At 42.8% G+C, this 18,615-nt stretch overlaps 1 protein-coding gene across 4 annotated transcripts in view; it reads right to left on the reverse strand.

Annotated features, from left to right (window-relative positions):
* Positions 1-18,615, reverse strand: part of KNL1 (kinetochore scaffold 1) — a 60,671-nt gene that overhangs the window by 32,222 nt on the left and 9,834 nt on the right. For 3 of the 4 annotated variants that reach the window (XM_090033433.1, XM_090033434.1, XM_090033435.1), the window contains exons 4-10: positions 18,001-18,060; positions 16,278-16,339; positions 12,572-12,627; positions 12,073-12,112; positions 8,522-8,559; positions 8,174-8,226; positions 841-7,077 (exon numbers count right to left, since the gene is read on the reverse strand). In XM_090033433.1, the coding sequence (XP_089889559.1) occupies positions 841-7,077; positions 8,174-8,226; positions 8,522-8,559; positions 12,073-12,112; positions 12,572-12,627; positions 16,278-16,339; positions 18,001-18,060 (6,546 nt within the window). The remainder of the gene's footprint in view (positions 1-840; positions 7,078-8,173; positions 8,227-8,521; positions 8,560-12,072; positions 12,113-12,571; positions 12,628-16,277; positions 16,340-18,000; positions 18,061-18,615) is intronic. The other variant, XM_090033436.1, reaches the window with a different exon arrangement.

Below are 18,615 nucleotides of genomic sequence, written 5' to 3' on the forward strand. Positions count from 1 at the left end.
GGGGCAGGGGAAGAGCTGTTGCTCCCAGGACTGCACAAGGTAGCAAAGCAGAGGGAGCAGAGCGGCTGTCACTCCAGCCCTGGCTGCAGCGGCCCTGGGAGCAACCAGCACCAGCTGTTTGCAGTTGCTGGACGGTACCGTGCTCTGCCTGTTCCCACTCAGCTCTGCTCTTGGGCTGCGCCATGCCCTGGTGCAGGCAGCTGCAACCAGGGCTAGGGCGAGTGCTGTGCCTTCCACCACCCAGGGCTCTGGTTGTCTGCACTCACGACAGCCCTGGGAACAGCCAACACCAGCTGCCTACATCATGGCACAGTACAGTTCAAGAGCTGAGGTGAGCCCAGGTGGAGTATGGTGCAGCCTGGCAGCTGCAGGCAGCTGGCGCTGGCCACTCCCAGGGCTGCTGCAGCCGGGGCTGGGGTGAGTGGGGCAATGGCCCTTTTCCCTAAACCCACAGACTTACCTGCTTGGGCAGGGGGGCATCTATGCTGATTGCATAAGAGTGAATTTACCCTGCATATAACAAATTACTGGTCTAAATATGCTCATCGCATAAGAGTGAATTCACATATAAAGAACTTGCATAAATTGAGGTGAACCTGTATAATAAGGTCCAGTTTCCTCACACACAGGAGTTCCACGAAACAATTTCTTACTATTCCTTTGTTAGGACAAGACAAGAGTTGCCTAGGGAAAGGGAAAGTTATGGACTGGCACACGCAAGAAATTCTTACAGTAGAACCTTCCACTAAACAACTTTAATTCACTCCTAAAATTCAGGCAGGGTGAATTTAAAGCCCTGTGACAGTTAACTATGTTCTAAATGTAAGTAATTAAGCCCACCTGCTGTTGGTTTGGAGCATTGTCATCCCATCCATCACCCCTCTTGAGCTTCTTCCCATTCTGGAGTTCTGTTTCCTCTTGCTCTATAGCTCTTTTCTGGTTGCTGCAAATTTCTTGTTCTTCATGTGAATTCCTTTTATTAGGGAAGATCTCTTTTTTATCCATTACACTAAGAGCCCCATCTGGGGGGTCACAACTTAAAGAATCATTTGAGTCCATTTCTTCTGGAAACACAGGAAGCAATTCCTCAGCTATAAACTGAGAAGGGCTCAAGTTATGCTTAAGACATGTATTTTCTGGGGTTTCTCTAGTGACCAAATTTACTTCTGGAACTGCAGTTTTTTCTTTTCCTTCTGCTTTTTTGTTTAGGTCCTGTGCATTAGAAGTGTTGCAATTTCTGTTGTTGGGCAATTTAGGTAGGAAGATACCAAGACGTATCTTCCTCCCTTGACAAGCACCCTTATGTACTGTGTCTAAAAGAGTATCCACAGAAGCACCTCCACTTTCAAAATACACGTTTGCTGGCTCCTGAATTCTGACTGCATTACTGGACTTGCTTTCAGTATCTTTTCCTACTCTGAAAGAATCTCCTGGCTGTGTCGTGAATTTAGGCAACTGCTCAGCAAAGTTAGAGACAGGATCAATTTCAGAAATGGTAGCAAACTCAGACTTTCTTCTAATATGTCTTAATCTGGAACAAACATTTACAATACCAGACAATGCAGGTACACAGTTGGGATCTATCTGATCTGTAGGAACAACAGTGACCAAGGAAAGTTGTTCAGTCTGTCCTGAAGTTGTTTGGAAATCTTTTGGAAGTGTTTTCTTTTCAAAAGGCATTTTTCCATTTTCCTCCATCTCTTTGTAAGAAATTGTAACAGCGTCTGCTCCATCAGTGACTAAATCTGTGAGTCTACATTCTTGCTTGGATGAAGTAAGCTTCCCAGAATCATTTTTGGAGTCTATATTTGGGACACTATGTGCATTCTTCCTCAAACATTCAGAAGTGTCCTTATGTAAGTGAGGTTGTTGGACAGGACTTTGAACATGCAACACAGCATCTCCATTTTCTTCACTGCACACCACAGGACTGTTCTTTGTGACTTCATTTTCACTTTCTACCTTAGAAGTTTCCAATCGATTTTCTAGAAGCTTGAAAGACACCCTCTTTGTGTCTTTGGGTCTTACTAGTTTAACCAGATCCTCACTGTAAACAGAAGTAGAATTAGCTTTGGGAAAGTCAGTACAGTTTTGTGGCTTCTGAATGATATCTAATGCATCTTCAGGATGAATGAACTCTTCTGTTGCACCATTATGGATTTTGATAATATTGGTTTCTGATGAAACAGGAAAATTTGTTCCATATTTGTCCTTCAATTCTAACTGGCAATCACTTCTGAAGTCTCCTGTGTGCTTGGAATATATTTTCTCTCTACAAGTGGAGGAAGGTTTTCTATGTAAACTCTGCTGCTGGCCGCCCTCATCTGATACGTCTTGATTCTCATATCCTTTAAGGGTATTATTAACAGCAGTAGTGTGAGATGCAGTAATCTCCATATTAACCTGATTACCTGTAAACACAATAGTTTTATCAACCGGAGCTATAGGAACAGTTTGGTTGGGTTGTCCACCCCGCAGGGCAATTTCATTATAATCCACTGCTACTTCAGGGATTTTAATGATCTCCATATTCTCACCCATAGGAAAAATTACTGTTTTGTTATTTGAAAGGGCTTCCTGTCCAACCTGTGCATCCAATTTTAGCTGGTCCTTAGACATTACTCTTTGCACAATTCTAGGAACAGCACGAGATTCAGTTATTTGCATATCATCCTGATTAAATGCAAATTCAATATTCTTGTCCAGGTGAAGTAAAGGCGGCTCTTGATCTTTTGAGCTTATCTGACGGTCTATTCCTGCTGTACAGCTCTCCGTGATCTCCATGTCATTCTCAACGCCAAATGAAAACAACCTAGTCTTTTCTCCAGTTAACCCCATCTGGCTTTTTCTTCCAGCTTCTTTACCTACTTTTGGCACAACTTGAGATGCAGCCTTTTCTATAGGTTTGTCAATTATCCCAGTGTTAAGTGCAGTGATCTCCATGTCATCATTGCACGTAAAAACATGAGTTTTGTCCACATAATGTAAAGTTGGTTCACAAGGCATCTTCTGACCTTTTGAGCTTATCTGACGGTTTATTGCCGCTGTACAGCTCTCCGTGACCTCCATGTCATTCTCAACGCCAAATGAAAACAACCTAGTCTTTTCTCCAGTTAACTCGATCTGGCTTTTCCTTCCAGCTCCTTTACCTACTTTTGGCACAACTTGAGATGCAGCCTTTTCTATAGGTCTGTCAATTACCACAGTGTTAAGTGCAGTGATCTCCATGTCATCATTGCATATAGAAACATGACTTTTGTCCACATGACGTAAAGTTGGCTCACAAGGCGCTCTCTGACTTTTTGAGCTTATCTGATGGTCTATTGCTGCTGTACAGCTCTCCGTGACCTCCATGTCATTCTCAACGCCAAATGAAAACAACCTAGTCTTTTCTCCAGTTAACTCGATCTGGCTTTTCCTTCCAGCTCCTTTACCTACTTTTGGCACAACTTGAGATGCAGCCTTTTCTATAGGTCTGTCAATTACCACAGTGTTAAGTGCAGTGATCTCCATGTCATCATTGCACGTAGAAACATGAGTTCTGTCCACATAATGTAAAGTTGGTTCACAAGGCATCTTCTGACCTTTTGAGCTTATCTGACGGTCTATTGCCGCTGTACAGCTCTCCGTGATCTCCATGTCATTCTCAACGCCAAATGAAAACAACCTAGTCTTTTCTCCAGTTAACTCAATCTGGCTTTTCCTTCCAGCTTCTTTACCTACTTTTGGCACAACTTGAGATGCAGCCTTTTCAATAGGTTTGTCAATTACCACAGTGTTAAGTGCAGTGATCTCCATGTCATCATTGCACATAGAAACATGACTTTTGTCCACATGACGTAAAGTTGGCTCACAAGGCGCCCTCTGACTTTTTGAGCTTATCTGATGGTCTATTGCTGCTGTACAGCTCTCCGTGACCTCCATGTCAGTCTCAACACCATATGAAAAGAGAGTAGTCTTTTCTCCAGTTGACCCAATCTGGCTTTTCCTTCCAGCTCCTTTATCTGGTTTTGGCACAACTTGAGATGCAGCCATTTCTACAGGTTTGTCAGTTACCACAGTATTGAGTGTAGTGATCTCCATGTCATCACTGCATGTAAATACACAAGTTTTGTCTGCAGGAAAACACAGTAGTGCCCTGTTTGAACTTTTCTTTTGTGCATACATTTTGTCTGCTGCTACTGTGTGATTTTTGGTGATTTCCATATCATTATCTTCTGAAAACTGAACTGTCTTCTCATTCAAGAGAGACATGGGCTTTAAGTCAGTTAAATTTAGCATGTTCTTGTCAGATATCATAGGCCTCAGGCTATCTGTAGTAATAACGTCCTTTTCTTTAGGAAATAAAATGTTATCTTCAACTCGATTCACATATTTAGCCACTACCTTTTCTTCTTTTAAAACTTTGTCTGGGCTTTTAGCCTGAACATTTAATGAATAACTTCCAGTTAGATCCATATTTTCTTTAGAGGAGAACACAACTGACTTTTCTGGACAAGGAGACAACTGTGGATTTTTTGAATATGGCCTAGATGTTCTAGTTAACAATGACTCTTCTGCACACCTCAAATACATGTCATTATTTGCAGCAATATGACTTTTACTGACATCCTCTTCTGAAGAAACCCTTTTACTAGTTGACAAAAGTTTCTCAGAATTTGCAATGTCTGGCATTCCCTCACTTAATGGCTCCATGGTATGGCTTTGACCTTGCAATTCAGATTCTTTGTCGCTGAGGTATATTCCTGCTGTTTTTCCACACTGCATATACCCTTTAATTCCACAGGGAACAGTCTCATTACTGGAAATGAAAGAAACACTTGGAGCAACTGGTTCTGGAGTCTGATCACTGCCAGCCATTGGATGCTCCTGTTTTGAGCTCATTTTGAAATTCCCACAGGCTACTGCTACAGTTTGACTTCTTGTAATATCTGTACTGAAATCACCAGAAAACAGGAGGGTATTATTTTGCAGTTGCTGTGTTTTAGATACTGTATTATTTTGGGAATATGTAGTTTCACATTTTTGTTGCCCAGAAGTAGAAGCAAAAGCAAGAGCAACAGTATGATTTCTAGTTATATCCATATCCTGATCATCTGAAAAAATACCCCTTTCATCATTAGCAAAGGCAAGTGAACGGTCAAAAATACTTTTGTTTAATGGCTGAGATATTTCAGAGGCTTGCTTTTGGAAATTTGTTTGTGCATGTCTGTTGGTGGCAGTGGTTTGTCTTTGGGGGACTTCTTTATCTGGTTCTTGGAGTGAAAAAATGTTTTTTGTAATGGAATGCAGACCCCCCACATAAGCATTTTTTTCTCCAGCTTTCTCAAAGTCCACTTGTCCCTTGAGATCTCTAACATTTGTGCCTAGGGTATGGATTATTTCAACATTTATATTATTACCCCTTACCAAAAGTAAATTTTCCTTATTAGAATCAAGAGGACTTACAGCTTCACTTATGGTTTTTTTCCAGCTTTTGCATGTAATTTTAGGTTGCATTCGTTCTAGTCCTGCAGTTATTCTAGTGGTTTGATTGCCAGTGACTACAGCATGTCTTTTTGTTATTTCCATTTCCTCCTGCTCATTTAAATTGCAAGCAGTTGGTATACCACCAAAACTTTGAGGTTTGTTTGTTATAGAAGTAGATATATCAGAAGGAAATTCATTTTCAATGCTCTTTTCAATACCATTGGCAATGTAACTTTTAGTCAGGTCCATCTCTTCTCCTGAAACAATATGAGAATTTGCCAGGTTATCTTGAAATCCACACTTAGAAGGCCAAAAGCTAGAATTTGCATGTGAATTTACCCCAACATACAAAGCCACAGTCCTGTGATTCTGAATTGCCTTTTTACTTCTGTTCTCTAGGACAGAAGATATTACAGGTTCTCTGATTTTACATTGCCCCAAAACTTGATTATCTAAAGTTATGTGCCTTTTTTTAATGTCCATGTCATCATTTTGTCCTGAAATGGTATTTTCCATTAGCAAAGGGGTGGCATTTTCTGGTTTTTGAGAGGCTGCATAAAAACCACAGGTTTCCCTGCAAGTTTCCTTACAGATTACCTCTGTGCATTTCCCAGTAACATCCATATCATTGCAGGTGGAAAAGATAGTTTTATTATCAAGGAAGACAGCCCCAGAAGAAACTGATCCAGGCATCATAACCATTGCTCTGGCACCTTGTTTAGAGATCTGCGTTACTTCATGCTCGTCTACGCAAATAGTATGGCTTCTGGTAAAATCTACCTCATCTTTAGCATTTACAGTTTTCGTCCCAACACACGTTTGGGGGCCCTTTTGAACACCAAATTGATAATTAGGTGGTCCTTCTAATCTGGAATTTCCAGATACAAAATTAGATGAGAAGTCCATGCTGATGTTCTGATTTTGATTTTCAGTGTTGGATGGACCATTTCTGGTGAAGGACAATTTTACAGTGTGACTAGCAGTCATGTCCATACCATCATTTCTAAAAGCCACAGTAATATCCTCATGCCCCAATTGCTTTGATGAGGCTTCGGAAGTTGCAGGGAAGAAAGTCTTCATGTCAGATGAATGACACTTTGTAACATCCATTCCATCATCCTGTCCTCTGAAAATTTTAGTCACATTACAGGTTCTCTCTTGTGCATAGTTATATGCATCCTCCATGGGAGAAAATACATTGCCTTCCAAACCTTGTGGAGAGACAAAAAACAGGTTCTTTTTGTCAGGCATTGCAAAAGTGGGATTGGCAACTTCTTCACTTGACTTCACACTCATCAAAAATTCATTGAAATTTATTTTCTTCACTGTGTTATCTGGCTTCTGTTGAAGAGATGAACATGCATCGTTTGTAGGATCAGAGAAAAACCGAAATTCTTTGGCCATTTCTTCACTTCTAGATGCTAACTCAGCCATAAACGATGTGAAATCTATTTTTCTGGGTTGGTCAGTTTCTTGATTCCTTTTGAGGTTACTGCGCATGATTACTGCAGTACAACTGGCTGTCATATCCATTTCATTTTCATCTGAAAAGATAAGCGTTCTGTCATGCCTATTCATTTCTTCACTGGTATGGTCTACATTACACTGCTAAAGAAAGACAAGAAATTACAGTTACTGACATATATAAACAGTGCCATAGTGCTTATTTTATTTTAATACTGCAGTCAATTAATGTAGCCTTCAGGCCAGCATTGCATTTTTTAAGGCAGACTACCATTTATATATTTGTCCTTTTAAACCAGCAATAAGCTCACATGCCTTCAAAAGGAAGAGGCAAAGCTCCATAATTAAAGTGCATATATTAGAAAGAAACAGAAAATCGCACAGCAATTTTACTTCAGAATTTACTGCATTTACCCAAATATAAGATGACCCACCCTAATAAGTATAGGAAAAAAGCCCTTTGGTCTTATATTCGCATGTAAAACAGAGCAGGAAGCAGGAGACTATTGTGGTCCTGAACCTGGGTTTGGGCCAGAGTCAGGCCCACAGCAGCCTCCTGCGCTCCCTACTTTCCCTCTGCAGCTTTTGCCCCTCTTCCTCCACTTGCTCCCTTCCCTCCCCAACTTATTTTTTAGGCACAGATTGGTTCTGGCTGGGGCTCTCCTGTGCACTGAGCACAAGGAAACTGCTTCTTCTGCCCAGTCAATCAGCAGCACCAACACTGTTGCATTGCCTGCCCAGCTAATGGGCAGAATCAACACTGTTGCATGGCCAGGCAGCCTGAGCAGTGTTAGACAGTAAAGGGGGGGGAGGGGCTGGGGGTTTCAGGTGGTAGGGGGCCAGGAACGCTGCAGGGGAAAGAAATGAGAAGTGCAGAGGACAAGGAGACCACTTGACCCCTTGCCCTAGCCACTGCTTTCCTTGCTGTAGCAGTGTGTATGTGTGGGGCGTGGGGGCAGCGAGGGGGTTCAGCTGCTGAAGCTCAGCTATTGAAATTAGGAAGCTACTGTAATATCACAGTACAAGTATTTTCCCTGAGCCTGATGAGTATGGAAGGTGTTTGAAGTTTTTCCTATCAAGAGATTTATGAATTAACATCCTGTTTTGTTTAGTTAATTATATTCCAAGTTACATTTTCAGCATCACTGGGCTGTGCTGTTACATTAACATAAGTAGGTTAATGCAATGGGTTTTGGACACTAACATTTTCAGTATTAAAAAAGTATAACTATTCATATACCTCTGTCTGTTGCACAGAAGTCTGAATTGGGGCATGAAGCAAAGTGTCCATCCCTGTGAAGAGAAAAGATAAAGGTTGCATCAACTGAACTGAGGATCTGTGAACTTGCTCTACATTCATTACTTTGAGTAAATTTTGACAGAACAAAAACACACCCAAGATATCACAAAAAGTTTTCAATAATCCTTTGGAGTATGTGCATGAGTATGAGTATCTAAAGTTTAACAGCTTGCAAAACAGCTTTATGAGACAAGGTCCCATTTATACAACATTGTTACACATTTTAATCCCGCTAAATAATTTTAAATAAAACAAATTTAATCTGATAATGAAATCTATTAAACTTACCGGTTATCTCACACTGAGCAGTTTCAGATCCTTCATTTCTAAAAAACAGTTTTACATGAACAATTTACTAAAAGATTTCCAAATAGATGGTTTTCATTTCAGCAGCTTAGCAAACAGCAAGCATTAGAGATGAATCAGGCTTCAGGTACTGAGCAACAGATAGCAAAGACTGTAAGGAGACCCAGATCTGCAAGATACTCTTATGAAATCTGCTATCTGCTCGGTTGAAGAAAGCTTTGAAACCATTAAATTCTGGCATCTTTACAAGTTAGGATGATAGCTGCTATCCTATATAGCACTCTACATAGTGGTTTTTGTTTGCCAGTTCAAGAGAGGGAAAAGAAATTAATATAAACTTCTCATTCTAGGCCTCTTGCCTTTAGTTATCCTTTCTGTTTCCAATGATCTTTAAGGAAGTTTAAACTCAGTATTCTGTAAAATAAAATGCCTCATTGTTCCATCTGAAGTGAAGCCTTGGGCTGCTCTCAGCCCAACTCCTGATGCCTTTTCCTTTCACTATCCTTGGCTTCTTTTGATACGGTCAGTTCTTAGCTAGATAAAAGAACCAGGCCTGATACATTTAAAAGTATTAGTTGATCACAACTAATTATAATATCCTCTTTCACTTGTTAAGGTATTTTAAAGGCATCTGAGTCTCTCTACACTACCTGATCCCAACATGTTTTTAAACAGCACTTCATAAAAATATCACTAACATTCTCTCTCATCTATAAGGGGGGCCTTAGAGCTCAGACTCAATATTCTTGTCTTCATTAGAAAAAAAGTTACATTTTAAGTACTTAAGCCCTTGGGTTTACCTCAACATAACATATTAAAATATATATTTTACGTACACATAGTCCAAGTAACCATTTTGTCCCACTGGTGATTGTCCAGGTCTCTGGACACTACTATGGTAGATATACACATTCTATCAGTGAAACAGCAGATGATACGCACATATTCTAGAGTCACTTTATGCTTCTTTGGGTTGTGCTAAGTTAGGAAAGCAAGTAGAATATCTGTTATAAGGAATACATTTTCTGCATTACTGCTTACTTGAATACAAGAAGATTCACATCCTCAAACCTGCAACTGAGACTACAAATGATTCTCCCCTAGTTGAGCATACTGTCACTTCCTTCACTATAAACTGAATGCCACAGCTCAGGACTAGAGTGCCTCTCTTGCTCTGAGATGTCACACTTATAACATCTAACTCCAAAAAAAGAATGGCACAATTCTTCTATTCAAACCTGGGGTATTAGATTATATTCCCTCACCCTGATATGGTAATGATGCTTACTCAGCAAGCCAGATCAGCAGGGATCTAGGTTTTCTGTTTCCTGTGGTAAAACACAGCTTTTCTCTTTCAAAGGAAAAAAACCTGGGAAACCACAGGTTTCCCCTTGCAGGCTAGGGAGCTGCTTGGGGCTGGGGAGAGTGGGAGGAGAGTGATCAGAGGCAGGGGGTGCTATGTGCATGTGCACACATACACATGTACGTGGCCAGCAATACAGCCAGGCAGTGGTGGAGAGCAACTCCTGCTGCTCATTCCAGGTAAGTCTCCTTGGGGGGCAGGGAAGAGTCTTGTTCAGCAACATGCGCACATGTGGGTGGGGGCAGAGGGAGACAGGCAATGCATAGAGGGGGCACAACTAGTGGGGAGACTAAGGTGGTGGCTTGTGCCAAACCTGTATGGTGAGGGAGGCAGGGTTGGAGATTGGCAGCTGGGGTCATGGGCGAAGCCCAGCTGGAATGGTGCATGGTGCCTGGGGCTGGCTGGAACATGTTGCCACAGGGCCTGGGCAGGGAGCAGAATGGAGCCATGGGTGGCTTGTCCTGGGGGCAGGGGGGCTCCTTGCTACTGAGTGCAATCGCGCAGAAGATTTGGGCCCATAGGCGATACATCAAGGGGGCATGGGGCCCTGGCTGGACTGACATGGAGCAGGAACCGCTTCTGCAGTCCAGGGGGCGGGAGCTGGCATGGGAGGATGGAGTGGGGTGGGGAGGCTTGATGCTGTCATTGCCACCAGGAGCACTGCACTGCCATGCATGGCTACCAAGGTGACCTGCTGCTGCAGAGCTGTGCCCCTCGGCTGTGGTGGCAGGCATGGGGTGCCTCACATTAGCAGCCATGATGGCACAATGTTCCTGGTGGCAGTGGCAGCCTCTCCGCCCTGCTCTGCTCTCCCACATCAGGTCCTGCCCACTGGCTGATGGCAGTGCTGGTCCAGCCAGGCTGCAGCCCCGTGCCCCACTGTGGGCACAGAAATCTGGCGGGGCATGTGCCCCACCACTCCCCTCAATGCATTGCCTATGGCATCAACTATGCCCACACACCCCCTGCCCCACACACTGGGGAGTTGGGGTGAGGGGCTATGGGTCAGGAGCAAAGGGCAATGGCACGGGCAGGGCATTGGCACAGAGCTGCTCAGAGCTACAAAGCAGCAGAGGGGGACAGTTGCAGCTGGAGCAGTTGGTGAGCAAAGGGGGCAGGGGAAGCTCTGATTTTCCGTGATAAAAACCCCCCAAAAAATCAAACATCAAAATATACAGGTATTTAGAATTTAGCCTAATATAATAAAGCGATTAGTTTGCCTGTCTGTCTGTCCATAATATACTTGGTGCACTCTAATTGATTACTGAAACAATCAATCAGAGCACTTCAAGAGTGTTACAGGCTGGAGGCAATGGTGCGGTGGAGCACCATCATGAAGGAGACAGCGGGGCGAGGCCAGCAGCCTTTTTTTGTTTTTGTTTTTCAAAATTCATCCACCATTCTTGACAGGCAATTTGCTAGTTTTATTATAACGACTGAAGCACTGGTAGGCTTCCAAATTGCTTTAAAACTGTAAATATATCAACAAAAAAAAAATGTTCAGCTGATAACCTATATATACTGTGGCATTTTATTTGAATTGTGGAAAAGTGCAATTTGGGTTTGGTTTTTTTTAAATCAGAGAATTGGGACGGGGGGCATTAAATCAGAGAATTTGGGGGGGGGTAACAGATAAAACCAGGCTCCCTTCTGATCAGGCTCCTGCATTTTTGGCGCTTCCCCATGACAGCTCTGATCAGCAATAACTGTCTTAAAAAGGACAAGTAAGAACAAAGTTCAGAATGGTAAAGGATTAAAACAGGCAGCTTGAAAAGGTGTGCACATACATAAGTTTTACATGTATCCCAGGTCACTCCTGACTCTTCAGGTACAAGAACATAGAAGAATGCAAGCCCAGGTTAGTTTTAAGTTAATATGACTGGCTGACTTGGACACAGACCTTCTCGAAGAACATTACCACCATTCTAATCAAACCTAATACTTAATTACTTTTAATATGAAGGCAGGGCAGGATAGCACCTTAAAAAATAACTGATTCAAAGAGGCAGAAATTTGCATAGGTAACAGCCTACATGAGAAGGTCATGTTGCTGGTATTGTCATTTTATTATAGTCTTGGTTTACAGAAACATTTTAATAGTTGTGTCATAAGAAAATGTCTAGCAAGCCATAACTCTTAAATGTATGCAAATAGGATTGTCCAAACTTACTGGTTAAGCAGGACTTGATTCCTTACATCTGTTGCTGTTTCTAAAAATAAAAGCAAAATACAAACGTTAAGCAACAATTTGAGAGACTGTATCCAGCTATTTGGAGATGGGAATAAACTGCATGGAAAAAATCTGTGCTACCCTTCCTAGACGATGATGTTTCTTCGTACACTCAAAAAGCCAGAAACAGAATAACCTGAAGTTCCATTACCTCCTTCAGAGAGTTCTGGTAGCTGGGTGCAGGATATTCTGCTATGTCTGTGCAAATTGAACAGAAATGGCCCAAAAAGTAGAACTGACAAGTTTAGTTTGACTTACAAATAATTTCTTCTCATTTAGCTACAAGGTCTACAAGGCCTTTCAGTGCCTCATAGGAGAGGATGTGGTCAGCTATCAGTGACTGACAACTGAGATTCTGGCAGTGTAGCTGCAAGCAGGCTGGGAGGCTGCTGGCTTAAAAGTTGTGTGAATGCTACATACAAAAGAAAGGATTTCTTACCTGCATTTCCAGGCTCTGCCATATTAACCTTCACATCCGTCTTGAAGACCCTGAAACTAAATATAGAATACTTATTACCCTGGAACAAAGAAAATTCTATTTAGAACCAAGACAAAAAAAGTTTTGATTTCAGCTCTTCTTCCTTTTGTACGCTCTAAAGAATACCTAAAAAGTACTTGGAAGAAAGAGAACATATTGAATTTCCCTATAACTTCCAATAAGAAATTACCTTGACTGAATTTAAGGTGAAAACTGCAAAAGTTAATTAATGACAACTATCATTTTTTAAGTTGCAAAATCTTTCCCCTCCAGCCTTCTTTTCAAAATAAAAAGAGGTTAAGAATTCTTTCAAATTTGTGAAATATATGAATCTCAATATACCAATATTTAATCTCTGCAATTGAATTCTTACACACTCATTTAAACTTATAAGCAGCAACTTCCAGCAAATTCCTAGAGTGTGTTGGGGATAACTTTTTGGTACAGCAGGTAGAGAAGCCAGCCGGGGGAAGCTCTTTTTAACTTACTGCTCACAAGCAGGGAGGATTTGGTTGGGAATGTGAAAGAAGAAGGTAATTTGGGTGACTGACCATATAAGAACAGAGTTCAAGACCATAAAGGGAGGAAGAAAGGAGAGTAGCAGATTAAGAAAAGCAGACTTTAATAGACTCAGGGAACTGGTGGGCAGGATCACCTAGAAGGAAAGTCTGAGGGGAAAAGGAGTACAAGAGAGCTAGTTATACTTGAAGGAGAACATATTAATGGAACAGAAGCAAGCTATTCCACTGCAACAGAAGAATGGGAAATGCAAGAGAAGACCAGCCTGGGTAGACAGCTATCTCTTCAGTGAGCTGAAACTCAAGAAAGGAACCTTATAAATACTGGAAACTGGATCATAGTATTTGGGAAGACTATAAGAGTATCACATAGGGATACAGGCAGACGATTAGGAAAGACAAGGCACAATTTGAGGTGCAGCTAGCAAGGGAGACAGACACACACACACACACACACAAAAATCAATAAAAAGGGGTTCTACAACTATGTCCAATGTCAGAAGAGTAGAGAAACCACAGCTGACTTATGGAATTCAGAAGGCAATCTAATTATGGATGATGCAGAGAAGGCCAAAGTAAGTCTTCACAAAGAGGCAGCTTTCTGGATATCGCAGTCAGGCTGACTGGTCCATAGTTCCCCAGATACTCCAGATGACGAGTGCAGTTGGCAGCAAAAAAGGAAGGAAACAGGTAGCCTGGAGTAACAGCAGAACAGATTAGGGACTGCTCTGAGATGCTGGGTGCTTGTCAAGTCAGCAGTGCCACATGGAATGCATCCTAGGGTACCAAAGATACTGACTGAGGTAATTTCAGAGCCATTGGTCATCCTCTTTGAGAACTCATGGAGGTCAGGTGACATCCCAGACGACTAGACATGGGTAAATATAATGTCCATCTTTAAGAAAGGGCAGAAGGGAGTATCTGGGGAACTATGGACCAGTCAGCCTGACTGCGATATCCAGAAAGCAGGAGCAGGTGCACTAGGAATCCATTGTGAAGTATCTAGAGAAGAAGATGATCAGGAACAGCCAGAATGGATTCACCAAGAGCAAGTCATACCTGACTAACCTGATTTCCTTCTATGATTAAGTAACAGGTTCTGTGGATTAGTGTGTGTGTAGGGGGGGAGGTGGCAGAGGGAGTAGATGTGATATAGTGCAACTTTGGTGAGGCCTTGGACACCATCTCCCACAACATCGTCATTAACAAGCTAAAGAAATACAGACTCAGCAAAAAACTGTCAGGATATACAACTGGTTGGATCATCATACTCAGTGGGCACATCTACACAGGACGCTACGTCACCATAGCAGTGCACTACAGAGATGTAGTGTTGGAGGTCACAAACTGACTCTACAGCTACGTTGCTATAGCAACACGCTCCCTCCTTATAGTGCATTGCTACAGCAACATAGCAGTTAAAAACAACCATGCGCAGCATGCACGGCTGTTACTGCACTGTTGTTTAGTACTTCCAAAAGGAAGTACTAAAAGATGGTACAGTAACAGAGGCGCAACTGGACATGTGTAGATGGGCCCAGTGAGTAGTCCTCAATGGCTTGGGAAGAGCTACCAAATGGGGTTCCTCAGGGCTCTGTCCTGGATCTAGTATTCTTTAATGTCATAAATGAAGCCTCACGTGGAGTACTGTCTAGTTTTGGGCCCCACGCTCCAAGAAGTATATGCAGTTTGGAAAGCGTCTGGTACAGAACAACAAAAATGATTAGAGGACTGGGAGGCATGAGTTATTATGAGGAAAGACTAAAACAGAGGTACACCAATACACTGGTCCATGTTGTATCGGCACCAACAAACAGAAAATTGACATTATTGGCAATCAGCTTTTTTTGGCTGATGTAGCCAGTAATGCTGCTGATAAATGCTATATGCATGCCTGCAGCCAGCTCACCAGCTTAGAAAGCAGCATCTGGCTTCTAAGTATGTTGGGGGGGGGGGGGCAGATCAAGGCCCCTGCAGTGAGGGTGAGATTGAGGTGGGGCAGGCACTCGTCAGCCAGGATGGAGCCACACAGATCATCGGGGGGGGGGAGGGCAGATCCTGTTGCTATGTGCACCCCCAGGGGAGTCATGGGGGACATGCGCACCCAGATCTGTGCACAGGGCATGGGCTGAGGGTGGCGACGGGCTCTTCCTGGCAGAGGGTGCTGTGCCAGGGCTGCGCTTGGGCCAGGTGGCAGTGGCAGCACTGGGATGGGAGGTTACAGGGTGGCTACAAAAAACTGTGGGGTGGCTGTAGCCCACCCCATAGCCCCCACCCCCACTGCTACTGCTGCCCACCCCAAGCGCAGCCCCAACCCAACCCCGCACCGGGAAGAGCCAAGCACCACCCCTGGCCCTCGCCCTGTGCACGGATCTGGGGGGCGCACGACCTCCATGGCTCCCCTAGGGGTGCACATAGCAATGGGATCTGCCCTCCTTCCACCTAGACAACCTATGTGGCTCTGTCCTGTGCTCTGCCCCGCCCTGGCTGACCAGTGCCTGCCCGTGCCCCACCCCATGCACACTCTTTCAGTGCAGGGGCCTCAATCAGTCCCCCCATGCCCCTTTTCCCCCCAGCCGACTTACCAGCCAAACGCTGCTCTCCAAGCTGCTGGGCTGTATATCACCAATCAGATCAGTATCGGCTGATATAGACTATTAATCAGTATCGGCCAAAAAAAATCTTTATTGGTGCACCCCTAATAGGGTTATTTAATTTAGAGAAGACTCAGGGTTGATTTGATAAAAGACTTCAAATTCCTGAAAGGCTAGTACAGAGAGAATGGAGATGGGCTTACCTATGGCAGTAGGGGAAAGGATTAAAAGCCATAGCCTCAAGCTTCAGCAGGAGAAATTTGGCTGGAGTTTAGGAAGAGCTTTTTGCCTGTAAGCATGGTAAAGCACTGGAACAAGCTACCTAGATAAATTGTAGAATGTCTATCTTTGGAAGGTTTCAAGAGCAGGTCAGACATACACTTAGTTGGGTTGATTTAGTAAGGGATGATCCTACTTTGACCAAGGAATTGAACCTGATGACCTGGTAAGATCCCGTCCAGCCCTACTTTCCTACAAACCTATGAACACGTCTTGTTTTTGGTGGCTACCAGCATATTGCCTGTGACATACAATCAGTCTCCCAGCTGAACTTACTTAATGGTGTCTGCAAAGCTGACACGGCGAGAGCTCTTCCGACGTTTCTCAGCCTGGTAATCCTAAGAATGTAAAGGGCATAACCATTTGATTGGAAAACAGGTAGCAGTTCTTATTCCATATAAATGCAATCAGTACAACATTTCATGGGAAAGCTTGGGCATACAATATATGTGACACACTTATACATATGTTGACATATTTTAACAGCTAATTAGAGCAACAAGCCTGGAAATCATATGCAAATGGTAATTCTGCAGCCCTTAAAGGATTTCTTTTTACACTGGCTGTTCCTTATACTAGCGTTTCCCAACCAGTGTGCCATGGCACAAAAGTCTGCTGTCAGAAATGAACAGGTCCGCCACGGAATTTTGCCACGGCAATGAGCTACAATAGGTATGAGGATGGGGGTTGCTTTACCAGGTGTGCCACGGAAAATTTTTACTAAGTGTGCCTTTGGCTGGAAAAAGTTGGGAAACACTACCTGATACTAATATTAAGATGTGCCTGACATTTGCGCTTTCTAAACCACAATTGCTGCAAATTTTGCTATAACCACATCTAATTTATCAAGAACAAAATAGCCTGCAATCTCTATTTTTTTCCCTTTCTTCCCTTTTCTGGATTTCTACATCCCACCTTCGCAGCAAGTAGCTCTTGTGGAACTGCTCTTTCAGGAATCAATCTTGTATTCAGCACAGCAAGCAAAACACTAATGATATGTTTCTCTCATTACTTGACATATTAAAAAAATATAAATGATGCTCAGCAAGATTTCACAGAATTTCTCTCAATCCCTGCAGCTAGTCAGGAAGGATGGGATGAAAAAGGATGCATCAATTTCAGTATGGATGTAGTAGAAAAGGAAGTAAAAAGCAACCTCCTAGCCCCACTACAAAATCAGAATAGAGTACAGTGTTTCTCAAACTTTTTAGATTCAGGGCATCATTCCGTAACTTTTTTTAAAATTTGGCAGCATTCTGATCAAGAACCACAGTTATAGGGCTTCAGCTTACCTCAGTGATTCTCCACTGAGGTGCTGCTACCGCCACCACCAAGTGGAACTGTCCCATATGTCTCATGCGCAGCCAGACCAGGAAGGGTTGCAACACAAGTGCACACTCCGCCTGCATTAGAGCCGTGATAAACCTAAAGTAGGCAGGAGTATGCAGTCCTGCCACAGTACTTCCTGGTCAGGTCCACCATGCTCCTCCCACAGTCCTTACCAAATCTGGTTGTGCACAAGATGCATGGGGCAGTTCCAGCTGGGTGTCGTGGCAGCAGAACCGTACCATGGAACTCCCCAAGGTTCTTGCAACACTCTTGCATGCTATGATTCCCTAGCCAAGAACCATTGGCATAAGATCTTACTTTTACAGTAACTATATTGTGTCACTATAATGACATTGCCATGTTGATGCAAAAATCAATGTAAACAGAATAATGGAATGTTAAGACATTGATTCACAGCTATATGGCTCTCTTTGGTCCCATTTATTGATCAAGGACTTCTGATTCAAGACTAGAATTGCTTAATTAGGGTAGTTTATAAAAGACTTGTGTGGCAGCACAGCAAAACTTTTCCTTGAAATACTTGAAATAATTGCTAATCAGGTCTCTCCTACCTCTCAAAACAAGGAAACTTGTTTTGTCAAGTAGCCCATACAAAAAGTAAAGAACTAAGCAGAGCAAATATTTTAACTTAAATAAAATATCAGTCTACCTGAGTGAATTCATTTCCACTTCCAAGGTCTTGAAGGGGACTGCGTGGAACCTTTAAAATCTAAAAATAAATATTTAAAATAGCTGAGAAGATACTAACTTGGGGTCCAACAACTGGCCACTTCATAAAAAGTGGAGGTAGCGTTAGTAATACGTGCAATGTAGTCACTATTTCCTGTTATAAGCAGGGTGCTCAAAGCACATGCCTTAGAGGATGGACATTTGTAGTGGTTTCAGAAGGGGAGAAGCAGCCACTTCTTGGGTTGGCCTATACAGCAGCTGTTAAGCTGTAACCCCTTAGGTGCCTGTGAATCTATACAAGTGTAACAAAATCGCTGCAACTGTTAACCTTGCTTCAACCAGGTTCAAAGCTGTGGCGATTTAGCACACTTGTGTCCCTACAGGATCAAGCACACATGACAGCTATAGAGCAACAGTTATTGTGCTGTCACAAGCAGCAGTTCTCCCTTTCCTTATGGCTGCTTCCCAACCACTAGGACTTCAAATACCACAACAGCCTGATATGTAGATTTCTGCATGGCAAGGCCATTCAGAATTCTATCTGGCAACAGCAGTGTATAGGATTCAGATATTAGAAAAGGGATAAGAAAGCAAG

This window comes from Crocodylus siamensis, chromosome 2 (genome assembly GCF_052110815.1).
Source record: "Crocodylus siamensis isolate JL-2025a chromosome 2, ASM5211081v1, whole genome shotgun sequence".
Classification (NCBI taxonomy): Eukaryota; Metazoa; Chordata; order Crocodylia; family Crocodylidae; genus Crocodylus; species Crocodylus siamensis.